At 35.6% G+C, this 20,342-nt stretch overlaps 2 protein-coding genes and 1 long non-coding RNA gene across 3 annotated transcripts; all 3 read right to left on the reverse strand.

The window, feature by feature from the left end:
- Positions 1–64: 64 nt before the first annotated feature.
- LOC139431939 (uncharacterized) lies at positions 65–6,310 on the reverse strand. The gene is made up of 3 exons (XR_011641967.1): positions 6,260–6,310; positions 6,091–6,192; positions 65–5,933 (listed from the first exon to the last, which is right to left on the reverse strand). It is a non-coding gene; the product is annotated as an uncharacterized lncRNA (long non-coding RNA).
- Positions 6,311–12,689: 6,379 nt separating this feature from the next.
- On the reverse strand, positions 12,690–14,135 carry LOC111421302 (lipase 3-like). The gene is made up of 4 exons (XM_023054442.2): positions 14,000–14,135; positions 13,221–13,943; positions 12,940–13,167; positions 12,690–12,883 (listed from the first exon to the last, which is right to left on the reverse strand). Exons 1-4 carry the CDS (start codon positions 14,102–14,104, stop codon positions 12,734–12,736), a joined length of 1,206 nt encoding a protein of 401 aa, XP_022910210.1. The 5' UTR covers positions 14,105–14,135; the 3' UTR covers positions 12,690–12,733.
- Positions 14,136–18,801: 4,666 nt separating this feature from the next.
- On the reverse strand, positions 18,802–20,272 carry LOC111421303 (lipase 3-like). Its single transcript, XM_023054443.2, has 5 exons — positions 20,172–20,272; positions 19,547–20,107; positions 19,331–19,489; positions 19,047–19,274; positions 18,802–18,993 (listed from the first exon to the last, which is right to left on the reverse strand). Exons 1-5 carry the CDS (start codon positions 20,253–20,255, stop codon positions 18,844–18,846), a joined length of 1,182 nt encoding a protein of 393 aa, XP_022910211.1. The 5' UTR covers positions 20,256–20,272; the 3' UTR covers positions 18,802–18,843.
- Between the last annotated feature and the right edge of the window lie 70 nt (positions 20,273–20,342).

The following is a 20,342-nucleotide window of genomic DNA, read 5'->3' on the forward strand; positions in this document are numbered from 1 at the left end:
ATTGATTAAAACCAATTACAAGTAATTTTTTATACGCTGTATTTCAATTTTGTTGTCAATTAAAAGTTATTTTCGTTTTTGGATAAACAAACCAATTTTTGACTTAAAAATAAATATATTTATTTAATTAGAATAATTACATTATTCTTCTCATCGGTTCAAACTTCCTTTTTGAAGTTATTAAGAACAGCATCTTCTTCGCCCTGCTTAAAGTACTACTATCTACAGGGTGTTTCGGTGACTCGGGGCATAAAATTAACCTCATATACTAGAGCAAAAATGATGACGATTCGTGAAAAAAAATTATTATAAAAGTCTTCAAATGGCTAAGATATGGGCCATCAAAGTTTAGAAATTTTAACACATTTTTCTTTAATATTTTCAATACCATTTATGGTAGAGCGTTGAAATTTGGTACAGCATAAACAAATATCAAGCAAAATCATTGAACCAATTTTAACTTTGATCGGGCGGCGGCAACCATGCTATACAGGGTGTACCTAAAATTTGTTTGCTCAGAACTTTTTTGTTCGCTCGAAACCCTACATTTATTTTTGTACTTTTTAATAGAAAATTTATTTTAGAAACTATTATCACTCTTTGAAAATTTTTATAACATTTACCGTTTTCGAGTTATACGCGAAAATGTTAAGCTTTGATTTCAATCGTAACAAACAAAAAAAGGAAACATATTCCGCAAGATCTGAATTGGCGATGACAATTCAAAAACGAACTGAGCTAATAACCATTATTTGCATACATTTCTAAGTGCAGACTTAGTTAAATCCAGTGTTAATTTATTTTAGTTGAATGAAAGAATGTAATTTCCACGGTTACAACAAACAAGAAAATAACACAAATTCTAACAAAAATATTAACACGAACAATGAAATTATAAACAAATAGTAATAAATAAGAAAGAACAAAAAAATATTAAAGCAGATGTTCAAAAACACTCCCGCCGGCATCAATGCACGCCTGATATCGCCGTCTTAAATTAAAGCGCACTCTGCGGAGAACATCGATCTCAGTTCGAAGTTGATCAAATGAATCAACAATTCGCAACCTCAGTTGATCAACTCGTTTTTGATCAACTGATTTAAACGCAGTAAATTACCAATTTAACGCGTCGCCATAAATAAAAATCTACAGGTGTAAGATCCGGCGATCGGGGGGCCAACTTATCGGTGCACCTACTCCTAGTCCAATCCACCGCCCCGGAAAACGTTCCCTCAGAAATTCTTGGACAGCTTGTGTGCTAAGCACCATTATGCATATACCACATTGCTTGCCTTGTGTTTAAAGGACCGTCATCTAAAAAATCATCTAATTCCTCTAAATGTCGCCTGTATGTATGTCCATCCTTGCCAGCCATGATGGCAAGACAACGGGTCCAATAATTACATCGCCCACAATGCCAGCCCAAACGTTAAGAGAAAATCTCCATTGTGATTTCCAAGTTTTCTTAAATCTTGGATTTTCGTCCGCCCAACTATGTAAATTTCTCAAATTGAAGATTCTATCTTTAGAAAAAGTGGATTCATGTAAAAAGCACTTTTTCTTAAAACTGATCATCAATTTGGATTTTGTGCTGCATTATTTGGCAATATTGCAGTCGCAGTGGGTAATCAGCCAGTCGAACTTCCTGAACTTTGTAACAATGAAATGGATAAAGCTGTTGCTCGTGAAGAACACTCCAGACAGTTGTTTTTGAAGTTAAAAAGTGCCTCGCCATATCCAAAGTACTAGCTGTAGTATTTTCTTCTACGTAGTCTAGAATATCTTCTTCTAGTTCGGGTGGTCGGACTGATCTTACGTTACTGTTGTTAGCGGCTGCTACGGCGTTTCCATGACATTCCCCTAATGTCAAAATCATATACACTAAATGTGTAACTCTCCATTTTGAACACTTAAAATTAATAAAAACTTAACTAACAAAAAACTATCATTTGTGTTTAAACGACATAAGCAAGTTGACAGCTCAATTTGTTTTTTAATTGCCATGGCCAACCTTGACTTTTTCGACGATTTTTATTTTTTAGTGTTACCATTGAAATCGAAGCTTAATATTTTCGCGTATAACTCGAAAACGATCAATGTTATCAAAATTTTCAAAGAGTGATAAAAGTCTCTAAAATAAATTTTCTATTAAAAAGTACAAAAATAAATGTAGGGTTACGAGCGAACAAAAAAATTCTGAGCAAACAAATTTTAGGGACAGCCTGTATAGCATGTATAGCACCATAAAGCTTTTTTCTCATATTGATCATATCCGATCATTTCGGAGAACAGAATCCTGGTCGTCTTTTTTACGAATTCCTACGTTTTGAAATAAGTATTATTTGGAAACAGTTTGTTCTAATGTTCGAAAATACTTTTTACATCTTTTGGTATCAACATGTATTCAAATAATAGCAAAACAGTTCTATACAAAATGCGCAAGCATGCAACACTTTGTACATATTTCTAAAAATGGTTACATATATTAAACATTTAAGTTGAATCTGAAACTGCTCACTACAACTTAATATCATTGATTATACTACTCCAGATTGCTAATCATGTGTATAAAATCGGCAACTGTGTATGTTGGGTTACATCACGCACTGTTTATTCTCAAAAAGAGAGTAAATGTAGATGAGTGAGATAGAGTCATAATAAGAAAAGAGACGATCAATTAGCCTCGACCTCAAAGGACGTCACCTATATATATATATACACTAATATCTAAATGGCATCAAAGAAATAGCATCCGAAAAAGAGTTGCGTGCAATACATCATTGGAAAGCTAAAAATATGCTCTTTTCAGTAACACCATAATCTACTTTAGTTTGTATTTATAAAAAAATACAACTTTGTGTTGTATGTATGTAGGAAAGCGGAGGGTATGCTTCCGCATACAGCACCTAGGCCTCAACGGGCCCCTTGTACGTCCTCCTACACTCTCTCCAGCTACATCAACCAGCCTAAGGAATTTCCGAAGGCTATGATACAGCTCAGAGGTGTGTTCCTGATGCCATCTGTGGTCGGCCATTCCTCTCCGAAGTCTCTCATTCTGAGGTCTTGCAGAGTGGAGCATTCACACAAGATGTGTCGGACCGTCTCCTCGTTCTCTTTACAGAGGCGACAGAGAGGACTAACAGCAAGCTTAAGGTTATAAAGATGCTTGTTTACCTTACAGTGATCCGTGACGAGTCCCGTTACAGTTCGTAGAGCCTTACGAAAGACAAGGCTGCCTCTGCTGAAGGATAATGTAATACTTCCTTAGACAGATGGCAGCCCTTAACCCTATCCCACCAGTTCATACCTTTTTGTGGGTAAAATCTTTAATTATCTCAATCTGAGTTGATAAGGACGGAGCGATTATCGGTTCAGGCGAACATGGCGCTCGCTTGGCAGCCCTTTTGGCAAGCCTGTCAGCGTGCTTGTTACCTGAACAAGTCGAGTGTCCTTTTATCTATTGAAGTATAACACAGTTATGCACTGCGGCCTTCTCCAATGTCAGATGACAACCCATAACAAGTCCTGAAGTAATTGTTATTCTACTCAAGGCCAAAATAGCTTGTCTACTGTCAGTATAAATTGTAAAAGTCTTACCTACCAAGTTGGATCTGACAATAACGTCAGCGGCAAGTTGTGTAGCGATTAATTCCGCCTGTATGACGGTGGTACTTTTACCTAGAGGTTCAGATACGTGGAGTCGGAGATCGTACGAGAAGACTCGGGCTCCAGCTCCTTCCCGTCTCTTTGAATGTGTTGTAGGGGTGTAATGTCCGTTACACAATCCAGAATTGGTGAGTATGTATTCCACCATTTCGTTCCAGAGATTGGCATTTTTACTGTTTCTCTCACCCACCGATTCTTAGAATTCCTGCTGCTCGCAGTCGAATCATGGTCACCAATGCCACCTCTTGGATGAACAAATGAAGTGGCGTTAGGTTTAACATGTTTTCCATGGCTGCAGAGGGGGTAGTCCGCAGCGCACCTGTAACATACAAACACGCAAGTCTCTGTACTTTAATAAGTGCAGCAGTAGATGTAGACTGTAGGGTCTTTGACCACCATACTACTGCACCATATGTAAGCATAGGTCGGATTACAGCCGTGTAAATCCAGAGGGCATTTTTGGGTGACAAACCCCATGTCTTACCTATAGCCCTCCGGCATTGACCGTATGCAACGTACGCTTTTTTAACTCTATTATCTAGGTGGGCTCTCCATGTCATTTTATTGTCAAGCGTGATGCCCAGATATTTAACTTCTTTTGACAATGCCAATGGAGTATTAGCAAGGGTTGGCATTCTGGGCTTGCCAACCTTTCTTATCCGTGTGAAAAGAATCAACTCTGTCTTCTTAGGATTCACAGAGAGTCTTTGTTCGTCACACCAGGTCTCTATCAATTTAAGAGCTACTTGCATCCTATCAAACAGCACGTTTATATACTTGCCTTTGACAAGAATGGTTAAATCATCTGCGTAACCAACTGTGATAAAGTTGGCTTAAGCGAGGCGGTTCAAGAGGCTATCCAGGGTGAGGTTCCACAAAAGTGGAGATAGTACACCCCCTTGTGGACAGCCTCGAGTAACTCCTTGAAGACTGACATCGCCAGCCCTAAGCTTAACTATCCTATGTTTAAGAGTGTTCTCAATCCAACCACAAAGAGTCGGTGGAACATTATGCTTTAACAAGGCTTCGTTAATACCAGAGAAAGTTGTTTTATCAAAAGCTCCCTCTATATCTATAAAAACACCCAGGGCGGACTCCTTTAGATCCAGCGCTCCACCAACAAAGCTGGTCACTGAGTTGATTAGGATTTACTAGTTTAGTTGTATCTCAAACATCAAATATTTTTAAAATTTTTCAACGGCAGTATATTCTACTTAAAAAAGTGACTTAAGAACGTATCAACCCCATTTCTCTAATTTCAAAAATAAACGAAATATGAGCATTTTTTGAAATCACGAAAATTTGACTTTTTGGCTATAACTTAAAAACAAAAGAAGATAGAGGTTTGGTGTTTGCGGGATTGTGTTAATCTCGAAAAAAGAGACCGGGGCATGGCACCTACTTTTTTCGTATCTCTTATAGTTTCTGAGATATCCTATAATAACACCCAAATTTGCCCACCCTGTACATATAAATAGAAAATTCGTGCAAAATAATTTAATATTAAAATAGTATTATTTAAGTGTTTGCCGAACCTATCCTTTAATATCGACTGCTTTCGCTGACAGAATGAGAGTCATTCAGCTTGCGCATACAACATATCAATCCTATTATTCCACGTGGAAAATAACCATGATGCAAATATACCCACTTCATAGGCATGCTGGAGGGTTTGTAAGCCTCGCTAACGACAATGCCTCCATGAAAGTACTAACTCTCATTGAGATCAAAGCATCATGGTTATTTTCCAAGTGGAGTAATAGGATTGATATGTAGTATGCGCAAGCCGAATGACTTTGATTCTATCAGCGGGGGAGTCCATATCAAAGGATAGGTTAGGCAAACACTTAAATAATACTATTATAATATCAAATTATTTAGCATGATTATTCTATGTATATGTATATATGGAAAACTAGCAGCTTCAGATATGGAAATAGCCAACGTTCCACATTGGAGCACCAGACTCATCCGCGAGTCCATCGAAATAGAAGAACGGTACCTTCAACAAGAGAGATAACGCCCTGCACTTGTCAGCCACTTGGAAAATGGTTGTACACCGTCCCCGATCCGGAGCAGCAGTCCTGAGAGATGGCCTGTCAGGTTCCGGAGGAACCCCCCGCACCACTTGTGACATCCGGTGGAAATGGTTTGGGCAGACCATAGAGTTTGGGACACCTGCTTGATTTTTCCCGAGGGATTAAGGTTTTCTTGATCTCGGGGTCTATTGGAGATGCCTCTATTATCGATTTGGTGGTTTCTTGTTGCTAAAAAAATTAAAAGTCGTATGAACAATGAAAATATTTTATTTTGGTGCTATCTTCGAAGATTTCGAACGATTATCGTTCTTCTTCAGGCACGACTACGGGAACAAAGGAACATTCAGATATAACAAAAACACAGATAAAAAGTATATATAATTACCGTCGGTGTAGGAGCATCGAAAGTGAAGAGAGATTGTTTCAAGCATCGGAGAGAACTTCTTCAAAAAGATTCAGTTTACGAAAAATTCAAAAGTTACCAAACCTGTAGAGAAAGAACCATAATAGCTAAATATAAGAAATCAAAAAAGAAAGAAAATTTTTAAACTTACAAAATTAACACGTTAAAATTTCCTTTAAAATTAAATAACTTGAGCGAGTCAGCATGATGAGGGGTGAAATTGGACTGAAGGTCATAAGGAACGTTCGCCAGATGAGAAAGGTGAAAGAGTGAGGGAAAACAAGTGGGAATAAGAACGTCAACATAAAATCTTTCCATACTAAATCAATTCTTCGCAACATTAAAAATCCAAAACATAAAATTAAAATAGAAAATCTTATTGTTACCATGGGAGACAAAAATGCAGGCCTCGTTGTGTTGAATGAAGAGTCATACATAAAAAAGACATTAACTTTTTTCAAAGAAAATAACATTTTAAAAATTAAGAATAATCCCACCCTTAAATTTAACAATGACTTAAAGGAACTAATTAATAATGATCAACATTATTTAACAAAATTTAAGTGAAATTTGAAATGAACCCCAATTTTCAAAATTCGCTATAAAATTAATTTCTTGAAAGATCCTTATGGAAATATCACCAATTATTAATTAAAGTATCCTCTTTTTAATGTAACAAACCGTTTTGAAAAATCGCTTTTAGTTTTTGAGAAATAAATTTTTGAAATGATTGATAATTTTTTCGAATTTTTCAATTTTCGCCGATTAAGTTTTAAAAATTCATATAAAATCGATTTCTTGGAATATGAGTATGAAAATTTCCGAAAGTGTTAATAAAAGTGTCCTCTTTCCAATTAACCAACCCGTTTTAAAAAATAACTTTTAGTTTTTGAGAAAACAATATTTGAAGTTTTGATAAAATTTTCGATGTTGCAATTTTCATCGATAACCTTCAAAATTCGCTATAAAATTAATTTCTTGGAGGATCCTTGTGGAAATATCACCAATTATTAATTAAAGTATCCTCTTTTTAATGCCACAAGCCATTTTGAAAAATCTCTTTTAGTTTTTGAGAAATAAATTTTTGAAATGATCGATAATTTTTTCGATTTTGCAATTTTCGCCGATTAAGTTTTAAAAATTCGTATAAAATCGATTTCTTGGCAGTCTTCTCAAGACATTTGCACGAGTCACGCATGCTCTTGCTTTTCTCGGCTTTAGCGTGTTTAATAGCAGTGGTTTAATTAAATTTTAGTTTACTACCTACGTGAACAATTTTCCTATCTGTGGGGGTGTGATCACAACTATGGAAACGCAAGGTTCGGGGGCTTCGGCCTCGGAATCCGACCAGGACCCGGACGGTGAGTTCAGACTCCCTAACAAAAAACGCGGCCGCCCGAAAAAATACACACACACGGATCGTCCTCACAAAAAACAAAACACTAGCGGCAGTGATTCCGCATTTAAAGTTCCGCATCCACCTAAAAATAAAAATTATCCACCGCAAACACCAACAATTTTTCGAACTCCACGTGCTCCAGCCGCTAACCGGTTCTCTGATCGCCCGCTTACGTACCAACAACAGACAAAAATCTACAACTCGGTGTTCTTCATAAAAACAAGTCTTCCGCTAAGCAGGATTCAGTTGTCCGAAATTTGGACGAAACACTCACTTAATCCACGTGACATTATAATAAAAACAAAAGAGGGCTTTATTATTAAATCGGAAAATTCCAAACCACAACAAACCATCAATTTAAATCTACTAAAAAATCAAAACATCATCTCAGAGTTTTCTGAATCAAGAAATTTTACACCATCTATTAAAAAAATTCCATCGGCCTCATACTCTGCAGTTATTGCTTCCGTTGATCTTGAAATTACAGATCAAGAAATTAGCGAACATCTGAACTCGCTTAATATATCACACAGATACTGTAAAAGAATTATCTCTAAAGCCACAGATAAGCCCACCTATAAAATTAGGATAATTTCCGGGTGTGTCGACTCCTATCAAAAGCTTCTGCAAGCAGGAGTATTCTTCAAAAACAACCACTTTCCTGTGTTTGAAAGCCGCGCTCCACCGCCAATGCCGATCCCGTGTAGTAGATGCGACGAATTTTCTCATACCTCAGACAAATGCACTGCCACAGTGCAGTGCTCAAAATGCCTCGGCCCACACAGTACCACTAAATGCACCTCACAGCTACCTGAGAAATGTAAATCCTGCGGCCTAGAGGGACACAGTGCCTGGTCACTAAAATGCAAGAACCGCCCCACAGCTCCCATTCGAGGAGTCCCTAACGTTAGAATAAAATCGGCTAATAAAAAATCTGACCAAATTTCTACAAAAACAAAAGAAACACGCATACATAAACCAATCACCATTCACGACCACATTATTGATACCTACCTCTCAAAAATTAACTCACCCAAACCACGCGATCGTCAAGAGCTTATCAATTCCCTCAAACGGAAATTTGTAGAAAACTACCAAATCGATACGATTGTCGCATTTTCTGGAAGTTACATGTACGTTATCATGATTGATCTTCAGGACACCTCTAAGCCATCTCCTACAGAACCTATCCACGGCTACCAATCCTCGATTCCGCAAGATCAACAATGACCAGCATAAAATTATTGTACGCAAACATTAACAGCTACCACCCGAAATCACACCTGATCGGAAACTACATCATTGACAATCATATCCGTTGCGCAATGTTTGTGGAAACAAAATCGAAGTCTTCCATCACATTTAGAAACTGGACGTCAATCCAAAATCACGGCAATATTATAAATAGAGGAGTCAGAGGAGGAGCGGTGGCTATGGGCCACCCCGCGATACAATTGAGAAAATCCAACCCCCCCGCAATCAACTCTCCATTAAATAATGCACTTCATTTTTGTATCACTATCGGGACAGACTTAATACATGTTTTCTTAATTTATATCCACCCGTTTAGTAAAATTGAAGAATCCATATTTAACATGGCCTCACTGCACGACAAATGTCTCATAATTGGTGACTTCAATCCGAATCCAACCAAAAGGAAACACATAAGACATTTCCTGAATATGTCCAATTTCGTACAAATCACGACTCCCCCCACGTACGTTATGGAAAACAATCCGAACTCTACTCCTGATCTACTGTTCTGTACAAGAAACATCCGCGGTCTAATTACACAGGTAGAAGTTGTTCCGGATTTATGCTCCGATCACTTGGGCATTTTAGTTTATGTCAACGTCACAACCAACATACCTAAACCTGTTCCGACTTTAATTAAAAACTATAAGCTTTGCGACATGGAGACAGTTAACTCAATAATGAAAGACTTCATAGAAGCACATCAGACAATCACAGTTGACACGATCTCAAGGTTTAACAAATGTCTTAAGGAGTCAATAGACAAAGCGAGCCCATCCAGAACCACCAAACACTACAGTTTTCCGCTACCTCCATTTATTATCAGACTCATCAAGGAGAAAAGACGCCTATATCGAGACTTCAGGGTATATGAAGTGCCTGAGTTGAAAAAGAAGTTTAATGAGTTCAACAAAAAGATACAGAAACTAATTCAGCAATACAGAACGGAAAAGTACATGGAAGCCTGTGACAAAATAAAACTGTGTAAAGGAAGAAACTATTGGCACGAAATTCGAAAACTATCAAGATACCAAAAGACACCTGGAACGGAGGAGCTCATTGATCCTACCGATGGCGGTGTGCACTCCAACCCTGAAGAGATTGTCAACATACACGCTGACTACCTAGAAGGTGTATTCACCTTTACCGAGGATGTTTCGTTTTGTCCCCACAATAAAAACATTATAGATAATTGGTACGAATCCGCATTTTTGACACCGTTCGAGACACCCGAAGATGCTCTCATGTTGGAAGACGAATATTTTACTCTTCTTGGACAGGGAAAAGATACTGCTCCCGGTTATGATAACATCACAAGGAAACTGCTTAGAAGTCTAGATCTTAACATCCATGGCTTTATCAGAAAAATAATTAACTTTTGCCTTACGACTCAGCATTTCCCGCGCGACTGGAAGACGTCTATTATAACTTGTATTCCCAAGAAGGATTCTTCTCTATCTGATCCAGCCAACTATCGCCCCATCTCACTGCTCCCCGTAATTGGAAAACTCTTCGAGACGCACTTGAAGAACAAGCTCCTGGCTGCGGTATCAAAGAAAATTCCGCCTTACCAATTTGGCTTCCAATCCGGCAAATCAACATCCCAGCCACTAACTATTCTGGTTTCCAACTTCCAGGCGGCACGTTTTATAAAACTGAAATCTGCAGCAGTTTTTCTGGACGTCCGAAAGGCCTTTGACTCCGTGTGGCACAAAGGATTGCTATTTAAACTGGATAAGCTAAAAACGCCATACTATCTTCTAACCCTGATAAACCAATTCCTGTCGAATCGCTCCTCCATCGTGAAGTTGAAAAATCACTTCTCCCACAGCTTCTCCGCTCAGCAAGGCCTTCCTCAGGGTTCGCCTATCTCTCCCTCTCTATACAATCTTTTCTGCCACGATCTTTACAACGACAACCCAGACGCCTTTAACCTCACTGCATACGCACTACTTTATGCCGACGACACAGCATTGGTCTCGCACAGTAGGGATATCACTTCCTCGGTCCGTAAGCTGCAGACGCTCATAAACGAAACGGAAAATTGGTACCGAAAATGGCGCATCCTACTCAATCCCACAAAAACACAATTTTTTGTCCCATTCCTCATTCCTCTCTCATTCCTCCAATCAACGGCAATCTCCGTCTCACCAACCTGTAAGTATCTTGGCATAATACTTGACAGAACGCTTAAGTTTTCCACGCATGCAACCAAGGTGAAGATGAAAGTAAAGACACGCGCCAAACACTTTAAATCTCTTTCGTTCAGCGGTCGCGGAATCTCTACCTCATGTGCCTCGCACATCTACAAGACCATATGCAGGCCCATCATAGAATATGGATCAATACTGCTAAGCAACGCACCAAGAAGAACGAAGTACCACCTGGAAGTAGCGGAAAGATCTGCACTGAGATCCATCACCCGAATTAGGAACCCCCGTAATCCCCTCTTTAACCCTAGCAATGATCTGCTATACCAACTTACCGATATACCCCCTATCCATACCCGTCTTCAATCTTTGTCCGATAAATCCATTCTAAATTTTCCTACCAACGCCTTGCAACACACGCTTATAACGCCTCGATTACTAAATTTGTTTTCTTCTTCTTCGATTTCTTGGAATATGAGTATGAAAATTTCCCAAAGTGTTAATAAAAGTGTCCTCTTTCCAATAAACCAACCCGTTCTGAAAAATAACTTTTAGTTTTTGAGAAAACAATATTTGAAGTTTTGATAAAATTTTCGATGTTGCAATTTTCATCGATAACCTTCAAAATTCGCAATAAAATTAATTTCTTGAAGGATCCTTGTGGAAATATCACCAATTATTAATTAAAGTATCCTCTTTTTAATGCCACAAGCCGTTTTGAAAAATCTCTTTTAGTTTCTGAGAAATAAATTTTTGAAATTATCAATTATTTTTTAGAATTTTGCAATTTTCGCCGATTAAGTTTTAAAAATTCGTATAAAATCCATTTCTTGGAATATGAGTATGAAAATTTCCCAAAGTGTTAATAAAAGTGTCCTCTTTGCAATGAACCAACCCGTTTTGAAAAAAACTTTTAGTTTTCGAGAAAACAATATTTGAAGTTTTGATAAAATTTTCGACGTTGCAATTTTTATCGATAATTTTCAAAATTCGCCATAAAATTAATTTCTTGAAGGATCCTTGTGGAAATATCACCAATTATTAATTAAAGTATCCTCTTTTTAATGCAATAAGCCGTTTTGAAAAATCTCTTTTGGATTTTGAGAAATAAATTTTTGAAATGATCGACAATTTTTTCGAATTTTGCAATTTTCACCGATTAAGTTTTAAAAATTCGTATAAAATCGAATTCTTGGAATATGAGTATGAAAATTTCCGAAAGCGTTAATAAAAGTGTCCTCTTTCCAATTAACCAACCCGTTTTGAAAAATAACTTTTAGTTTTTGAGAAAACAATATTTGAAGTTTTGATAAAATTTTCGATGTCGCAATTTTCATCGATAACCTTCAAAATTCGCTATAAAATTAATTTCTTGAAGGATCCTTGTGGAAATATCACCAATTATTAATTAAAGCATCCTCTTTTTAATGCAACAAGCCGTTTTGAAAAATCTCTTTTAGTTTTTGAGATATAAATTTTTGAAATGATCGAGAATCTTATTAAGTATCCTCTTTTGAGAGTTGCTTAGTTAAATCAGCATCAAAAAAGTTCATTTTGTATCTTAGATCCTAATAAGTTGACATATCTTATCAGCTTTCTTATTAATTGCGTTTTTATTCAAATATCGCAATAATGTGGCAATCACTTCAGAAATGTACCAGAAATTCCATCACTAATAATTAGGTAAAGTTTTCTTCTTAACAATTCTTGGACTCACAAGTGGTGGAATGACCCTCTTATTTTTTTAAACAACTTTTTGAAATAAAAACAAAACAAGCTAAATTAAAAAATATATATATTTGGTTTTTTTATTAAAAAAAAATTAATATTGTTCGAAAACATCAAAAAGATAATTATAAACGTATTCAGTTGCGTTCTTTCCAAAAAGGAAATCGATGTGACTGAAAGTTTTATGTTCGACCAAATGATCCAAAACGACATTACCAAGTTCGCTCTTAGTTCTGGCAGCATCCTAATAAAAAAAAATGGTTTCAAAATTTATCAAAGTTAATCATAAATTAATCTTACCGTTAAATGAACCAACCAATCATTAGCTGAATAGAAGAAAGCAACTGGAGCACTAACTTTACCAAGATCGTAATCTGGTGGGGTAGCTTGACCGTAAATATTTAAATTTTGAACCATTCCAAAATCGTATTTTCTAAAGAATCCTTCTTTGATGCTTTGGGCGTAATGGACGTATTGGCGAATTGATGCTCCAGCTGGTGCGTTTGACATCATAACAGGGATCATGTTCTAATTTTAAAATAATTAAAATAAATAAATAAATTTTAAGTAAATTAACTTACAGCATCCATTTGATCATAACTGAAACCGGTGAAAATAAACATTAAGTTGGAACAAATTTCTTGGTATGGAATTCCTTCATCGCAGAAAGTTTTTCCAATTGTATCAATGAGACTTGAGTGAGGTCCCAATTCCCAGATTGAATATTCATCGAAATATGGCAATAAATCTTCCCAATAAGGAGATAAAATCCTATAAAGTGGACTAAGTAAATTGGGGATATAAGCGGCTGGTGCCAAAGCGGCCATAAGTCTAATTTTATCGTTATATTCGGGTTTTTCAGCTCCCATAACAAAGAATGAGGTTGTTCCTTGAGAATGTCCGATATAGAAAATTTTTTCTTGTTGAGTAGTTTCGGTGATGTAATCAATCATAGCTGGAAGATCGATTGTCCCAATTTCATTCCAACTGAACAACCAGAAATCTTGAAGTTCAGGATCTAAAGTTGTGTGATTTCTAGACCAAGTAGTTCCTCTGGCATTTCCCAACCAAACATCATAACCTCTTTCGGCTAAATGATAAGTAAGACTTCTTCCAGGTCCCATATTAACGAAATCAGCCGCACTACTACCAAGACCGTGCATAAGTAAAACAACGGGTTTATTTTGAACATCCTCGTTAATTCCTGGGGAATATGGAACTCTTTGCATACCCAAAATGTAACCATCGGGTGTGGTTACGTGATGCACTTCAACTGGGTAACCTTGTCTTTCTAACATTTCAACCTAAAACATTTTTTTTTTAATCATTGTGATTCTAAAATTTTTATATTTTTACTTACAACATTGAGACCCCAATCTGGGTGAAGTCTTGATGATCTGGTTAATCCTCCAAGAGTACCTTGAAGGCAAATTAACCCAAATACGATCCAACTTGTCGAAGCCATGGTTGCAAATGGAATAAGATGAAGCGATTTCGAACTCGCTTATATAAAATTTCAAGAGTAGATAACGCGAATATTTAAGTTAAAATAAAAATCAGTTTTTGTTCAAAATAACCCCCGTGGATTGTTGAGGTTATCGATGATATCTAAAAAACATTTGTCGATTGTGTTTATTGATTTGGGCGAAATAATGGATTACAATAAGATTCGCGATTACATTCTTAAGTGGTACTTAAGTAGGTTTAAGTGTTTAATGTGACATGGCAACAATTATTTTTTTTTGATTTCTTCGAGTACTTTAAAAATGCGTTTTTTGTTCATTAATTTAAAATTGATTTCACGTGGGTATTAGTTGTTGTTGATTTAGAAACTAAAATAAAACATAATAAAAGATAATTGATTAATTAAAACTATTTAAAGCCCTTTTTGCAATGTCACCCCTTTAATTGTTTGTGATATTGTATTTAAATCATTTTTTTTTAGATCTTTTCAATTGGTTTCACGTGTAGATGACTTTATTTTTGTTGCAGATTTTTGCATAATATTTTTAAGATAATGTCAAAAACAGTCTGCAACTTTAAACATTCGATTTTAATCTGTTCAATAAATAAAATCTTCACAAGTAAAGTTTTTGTAAGGATGCAGAAATTTTTCAAAAAGTCTTTGCGCTAAATCATTTGTTTGGCAACCTCATTGGTTCCTGAGTAAGATTTTGTTCATCAAGGTCCAAAACCCTGAGGTAGACTCCTTTTACCTAATAGCTGAAAACAAGATAGGTGTTATGGTTCAGAAATAGATTTGTGTATTGAACCTAGGATCTTCCTCATTGTTAGCTCTGTGTTAATTATAAAGTAATAATTTTCATGATCTTTTCTGCAATGCAATGGTTCTATAGTATGCTATGTTGGAAATGTCCATCATTTCAGAAGATAGAAACTAAACAGAGATGGGAGTGATAAGAACGAGAATAGTAAGAGAAGAAAGAGATTGATCACAGACTGGAAAGAAGCAAAGCAGACTTGGAAAGCGAGTTAGAATGGAAGGATCCTAAACAAAGACTTGAAATACTGGAAACAGAATGGTAGGAAAAGAAAGAGAAAAGGGAGAAATGGACTAAACGAAAAATAGTGAAGCTTGAAAAAGACTGGTGAGCATAGAGATTAATCAGAGATTAGAAAGAGCCAAAAGAAACAAAGCAGAAAGGAGAAAGGTTGGAAACTTAAATGATAAGAACGAGATTAATGCTTGGAAAAGAAGAAGGTGACTAGAAAATGATTGTAAATGCTGGAATAAAAGATCCTGAGAATAGTAATAAAAGAAAAATCATCAAGAAATGAGCTAAACGGAAAAGGGAAAGACTTGAAAGAAACTAGTAATAGAATATATACACTGAACAGAGATTGGTGTGATAAGCAAGAGGAGCAAAAAGGAGAGAGGTTGGAAAGAGACTGTAACTGGAAGGAGGAAACTAAAGAGAGAGGAGTTCGGAAGGCTAAAACAACAAGAACGAGATTGATAATGGAAAATTTACAAAGCCAGAAAAGAAGGATTCTGAACACAGACTAGAAATACTGGAAACAGATTGGTAATAGAAGGAAGTGGCTGAATAGAGACAAGAAAAGCGAGAATGAAGCTAGTTATAGACGAACCAGGCTGAATAAAAACTGGATAGACAAAAAAAATGTTGGACAGAGAGGAGAACAATTTAAAAGAGACTCTAAAGGGAAGAAAAATACTAGACAGAGAAGATAGGGGTTGAATAATTACTGAAAAGAAGACAAGGATATAAGTAATCCATCATAATATTCCATTAGAGAGAAGTTAGAAAGGCTGAAACGACAAGACCGTGATTGCTAATAGAAGATTATACAAAGGCAGAAAAGAAGGAATCTGAACAGAGACTTGAAATACTGGAAACAAATTGATAACAGAAGGACGTGGCTGAACAGAGACCGGAAAGACAAGAATGAAGCTAGTTATAGACAAACCAGACTGAATAAATACTGGAAAGACAAGAAAAATGTTGGACAGAGAGGAGAAGGATTTAAAAGAGACTATAAAGGGAAGAAGAATACTAGACAGAGAAGATAGAGGTTGAATAATGACTGAAATAAGCAAAAATCTAAGTAATCCTTCATAATATTCCATTAGAAAGGAGTTATGAAAGCTGAAACGACTAGAACGAGATTGATAATAGAAGACTATACAAAGGCACAAAAGAAGGATTCTGAACACAGACTTGACATACTGGAAACAGATTGTTAACAGAAGGAAGTGGTTGAATAGATACCAGAAAGACGAAAATGAAACTAGTTATAGACGAACCAGACTGAATAAATACTGGAACGACAAGAAAAATGTTGGACAGATAGGAGAAAGATTTAAAAGAGACTATAAAGGGAAGAAAAATACTAGACAGAGAAGATAGGGGTTGAATAATTACTGAAAAGAAGACAAGGATATAAGTAATCCTTCATAATATTCCATTAGAGAGGAGTTAGAAAGGCTGAAACGACAAGACCGTGATTGATAATAGAAGATTATACAAAGGCAGAAAAGAAGGAATCTGAACAGAGACTTGAAATGCTGGAAATAAATTGATAACCGAAGGACGTGGCTGAACAGAGATCGGAAAGACAAGAAAAATGTTGGACAGAGAGGAGAAAGATTTAAAAGGGACTATAAAGGGAAGAAAAATACTAGACAGAGAAGATAGAGGTTGAATAATAACTGAAAAGAAGCAAAAATCTAAGTAATCCTTCATTATATTCCCTTAGAAAGGAGTTATGAAAGCTGAAACGACTAGAATGAGGTTGATAATAGAAGACTACACAAAGGCAGAAAAGAAAGATTCTGAACACAGACTTGAAATACTGGAAACAGATTGGTAACAGAAGGAAGTGACTGAATAGAGACCAGAAAGGCGAAAATGAAACAAGTTATAGACGAACCAGACTGACTAAATACTGGAACGACAAGAAAAATGTTGGACAGATAGGAGAAAGAGACTCTAAAAGAAGAAAAATACTAGATAGAGAAGATAGAGGTTGAATAAGGACCGAAAAAAAGACAAGAGTCTAAGTAATCCTTCATAATATTCCATTACAAAGGAGTTAGGAAGGCTGAAACGACAAGAACGAGATTGATAATAGAAAACATATATATACAAAGGCACTAAAGAAGGAATCTGAACAGAGACTTGAAACACTGGAAACAAATTAAAAAATTTATTTGAGAAAGTCGATATGTCCATTTTTCAAACTCCTCTTTTTGTTAACTTGCTTTTATAATATTTTTGCTTCTTTGTCAAAAAACTGTTTAACTACTTTACGTTAATATTTATCAATAGCTTAACTAAAAATTACACCTTTCAATGGAAAGACAATTTTTTGTAATTTTCTCAAAACTGTATCTATGGGACTTATCTGGTTTCTCAAATAAGTGATTCAATTAGTAACAGAAGAACGTGGCTGAACAGAGGCTGGAAAGACAAGAAAAATGTTGAACAGATATGAGAAAGATTTAAAAGGGACTATAAAGAGAAGAAAAATACTAGACAGAGAAGATAGAGGTTGAATAATGACTGAAAAGATGACAAGAATATAAGTAATCCTTCATAATATTCCATTAGAGAGGAATTAGGAGAGCTGAAACGATAAGAACGAGATTGATAATAGAAAACTATACAAAGGCAGAAAAGAAGGAAACTGAACCGAGACTTGAAATACTGGAAATAAATTGATAACAGAAGGAGGTGGCTGAACAGAGACCGGAAAGACAAGAATGAAGCTAGTTATAGACGAACCAGACTGAATAAATACTGGAAAAACAAGAAAAATGTTGGACAAATAGGAGAAAGATTTAAAAGGGACTATAAAGGGAAGAAAAATACAAGACAGAGAAGATAGAGGTTGAATAATAACTGAAAAGAAGCAAAAATCTAAGTAATCCTTCATAATATTCCATTAGAAAGGAGTTAGAAAGGCTGAAACGACTAGAACCAAATTGATAATAGAAGACTATATAAAGGCAGAAAAGAAGGATTCTGAACGCAGACTTGAAATACTGGAAACAGATTGGTAACAGAAGGAAGTGGCTGAATAGAGACCAGAAAGGCGAAAATGAAACTAGTTATAGAGGAACCAGACTGAATAAATACTGGAACGACAAGAAAAATGTTGAACAGATATTAGAAAGATTTAAAAATGACTCTAAATGAAAGAAAAATACTAGACAGAGAAGATAGAGGTTGAATAATGACTAAAAAAAAAGACTAGAATCAAAGTAATTCTTTATAATATACCATTAGTTTTTTCCATCCAACTTTCCAATCTGATTATTTTTGTTTTAGTGGCTAAATATGATATAATGAGAAAGCAGAACTTCGCACCATGATGTCAACAATAGCCATAACACGAATTATTCTAATTTGCCAAAACCCACGATGAATTCAAGAACTGTTATCTGAGCTATAATCTTTGGCGTGGAATTATTAGCCATAAACTTATCATACTTTTGAAGCAAACTATCAGGATTTTTTGAAGACCTAAAAGGAGTTCTAGGAGGAAATATGACAAAACAAAACCTACAATGATAGCATTTGTAGAATTAAATTTTGTTTAGTCATAAATTTTTTAAATTTATTTCTTTATGGAAAATCTTTTGAAAAAAGGTTTTGATGAACAAATTAAAATATCAAATTAAAACAAAAAATTTTATTAACAAATTTAAATCACACACAATTAATATTTACTCATAATATCAATTATATGAACATTTAATAACGGGACAATATCGTTAGCCCACATAAAATCGACATGATTGAAGCGTTCGTCTTCATTCTTGTGCAATAAAGCTGGATTTGGCAGCTCCGAATGTAATTGTTCCACATCCTAATCAAAACAGAATAATGAAATAACCATTATTTTTGAAACATTTTTTTTACCTTAGTATCACAAATCCAGTCGTTATCACTATAAAATAACGCAACAGGTGCTGTAATAGCGCTTATATCATAATCTGGAGTATCTTCTTGGCCGTAAATTTCGAGATTTTGTTCTGCACCAAAGTCGTAATGAGTGAATCTTTTGCTGTTAATTTCTTGGCCGTAATGGATAAGTTGGCGGTAAGAAATGCCAGCTGGGACGTTGCTCATTAAAACGGGAAGAGTGGTCTGTTGAAATTGATTAAAGATATTAAAAAGAAGAGTTAAAATTTTAAAAATCTTACATAATTGACTTGGGGAAGATTATAACCGCAAATCATAAAGAGTAAACTAGCACAAATCTCTTGATAATCAGCACCTTCGGCGCATAATTCGGTGATGGTGTGTGACATGGTTTCGTTGTAGCTTAATAATTCGTACCAACCAAGTCCTTCAATGATGGTCTATAGAATAAAAAGAAATTTACACAAAATTTACTAAAAAATAATTAATTAACTTACAACAAGATCATCAAGAACCATGGCTGCGACTTTGAAGAAAATGTTGATCATGCTAGACATATAAGCAGCTGGTCCTAAAGAAACAACCAAACGCATTTTATCATTATATTCTGGACGATCGGCCAAAAGTACATAAGAAACTGTAGTTCCTTGAGAGTGTCCAATATAAAATACTTTGTCTTGACCATTCTTTTCAAGAATATAATCAACTTTCGCTGCGATATCATAGTAACCAATTTCGTGCCAACTGAACATCCAGAAATCTTTCTCATCGGGATTTAAGGTGGTGTGATTTCTTGAATAAGTAGTTCCTCTAGCATTTCCTAGCCAAACATCATAACCCAAATCAGCCAAAAGGAAACCAATGGCTTTTTCTGGACCCAAACTAACAAAATCAGCTCCACTACTTAATAAACCATGCATAATTAAAACTGGGGGTTTGTTTGGTTCATCGGCATTTTTCAAACCATGGGGAATTCTGTGCATGTTTAAAATGTAGCCATCTTCGGTGGTTACCCAATGTCTTTCTAATGGGTATCCATATTTTGTAATTAATTCCAACTAAATAATGATATTAAATGTTATTTATTTTATATAAATATATTTAAAAAAAAATAATACTTACGGGGCTAAGACCAATATCGGGATGAGCTCCATAAGCGAAGCTGAAACATGCCAAAAAGGCAAGGAGTAAATGTGTACTCGCCATGGTTACCCAAAGAGTAATAATCTTTCGTTAATCTGCGCCCCCCGCATTTATAAAGTATTGCAATCTGATAAAATAAGCATTGTTGTT

This window comes from Onthophagus taurus, chromosome 11, assembly GCF_036711975.1.
Source record: "Onthophagus taurus isolate NC chromosome 11, IU_Otau_3.0, whole genome shotgun sequence".
Lineage (NCBI taxonomy): Eukaryota > Metazoa > Arthropoda > Insecta > Coleoptera > Scarabaeidae > Onthophagus > Onthophagus taurus.

What these genes read in the sequence shown, in the direction of transcription:
- LOC111421302 (XM_023054442.2), bottom strand. Translation starts at nt 14,104, where the DNA reads ATGGCTTCGACAAGTTGGATCGTATTTGGGTTAATTTGCCTTCAAGGT. An exon ending in CAGATTGGGGTCTCAATGTT is followed by an intron (nt 13,944 to 13,999) that starts GTAAGTAAAAAT and finishes AAAATGTTTTAG; the next exon opens with GTTGAAATGTTAGAAAGACA. An exon ending in GTTATGATCAAATGGATGCT is followed by an intron (nt 13,168 to 13,220) that starts GTAAGTTAATTT and finishes TTTTAAAATTAG; the next exon opens with AACATGATCCCTGTTATGAT.
- LOC111421303 (XM_023054443.2), bottom strand. Translation starts at nt 20,255, where the DNA reads ATGGCGAGTACACATTTACTCCTTGCCTTTTTGGCATGTTTCAGCTTC. An exon ending in CCGATATTGGTCTTAGCCCC is followed by an intron (nt 20,108 to 20,171) that starts GTAAGTATTATT and finishes ATCATTATTTAG; the next exon opens with TTGGAATTAATTACAAAATA. An exon ending in ACTGGATTTGTGATACTAAG is followed by an intron (nt 18,994 to 19,046) that starts GTAAAAAAAATG and finishes TGTTTTGATTAG; the next exon opens with GATGTGGAACAATTACATTC.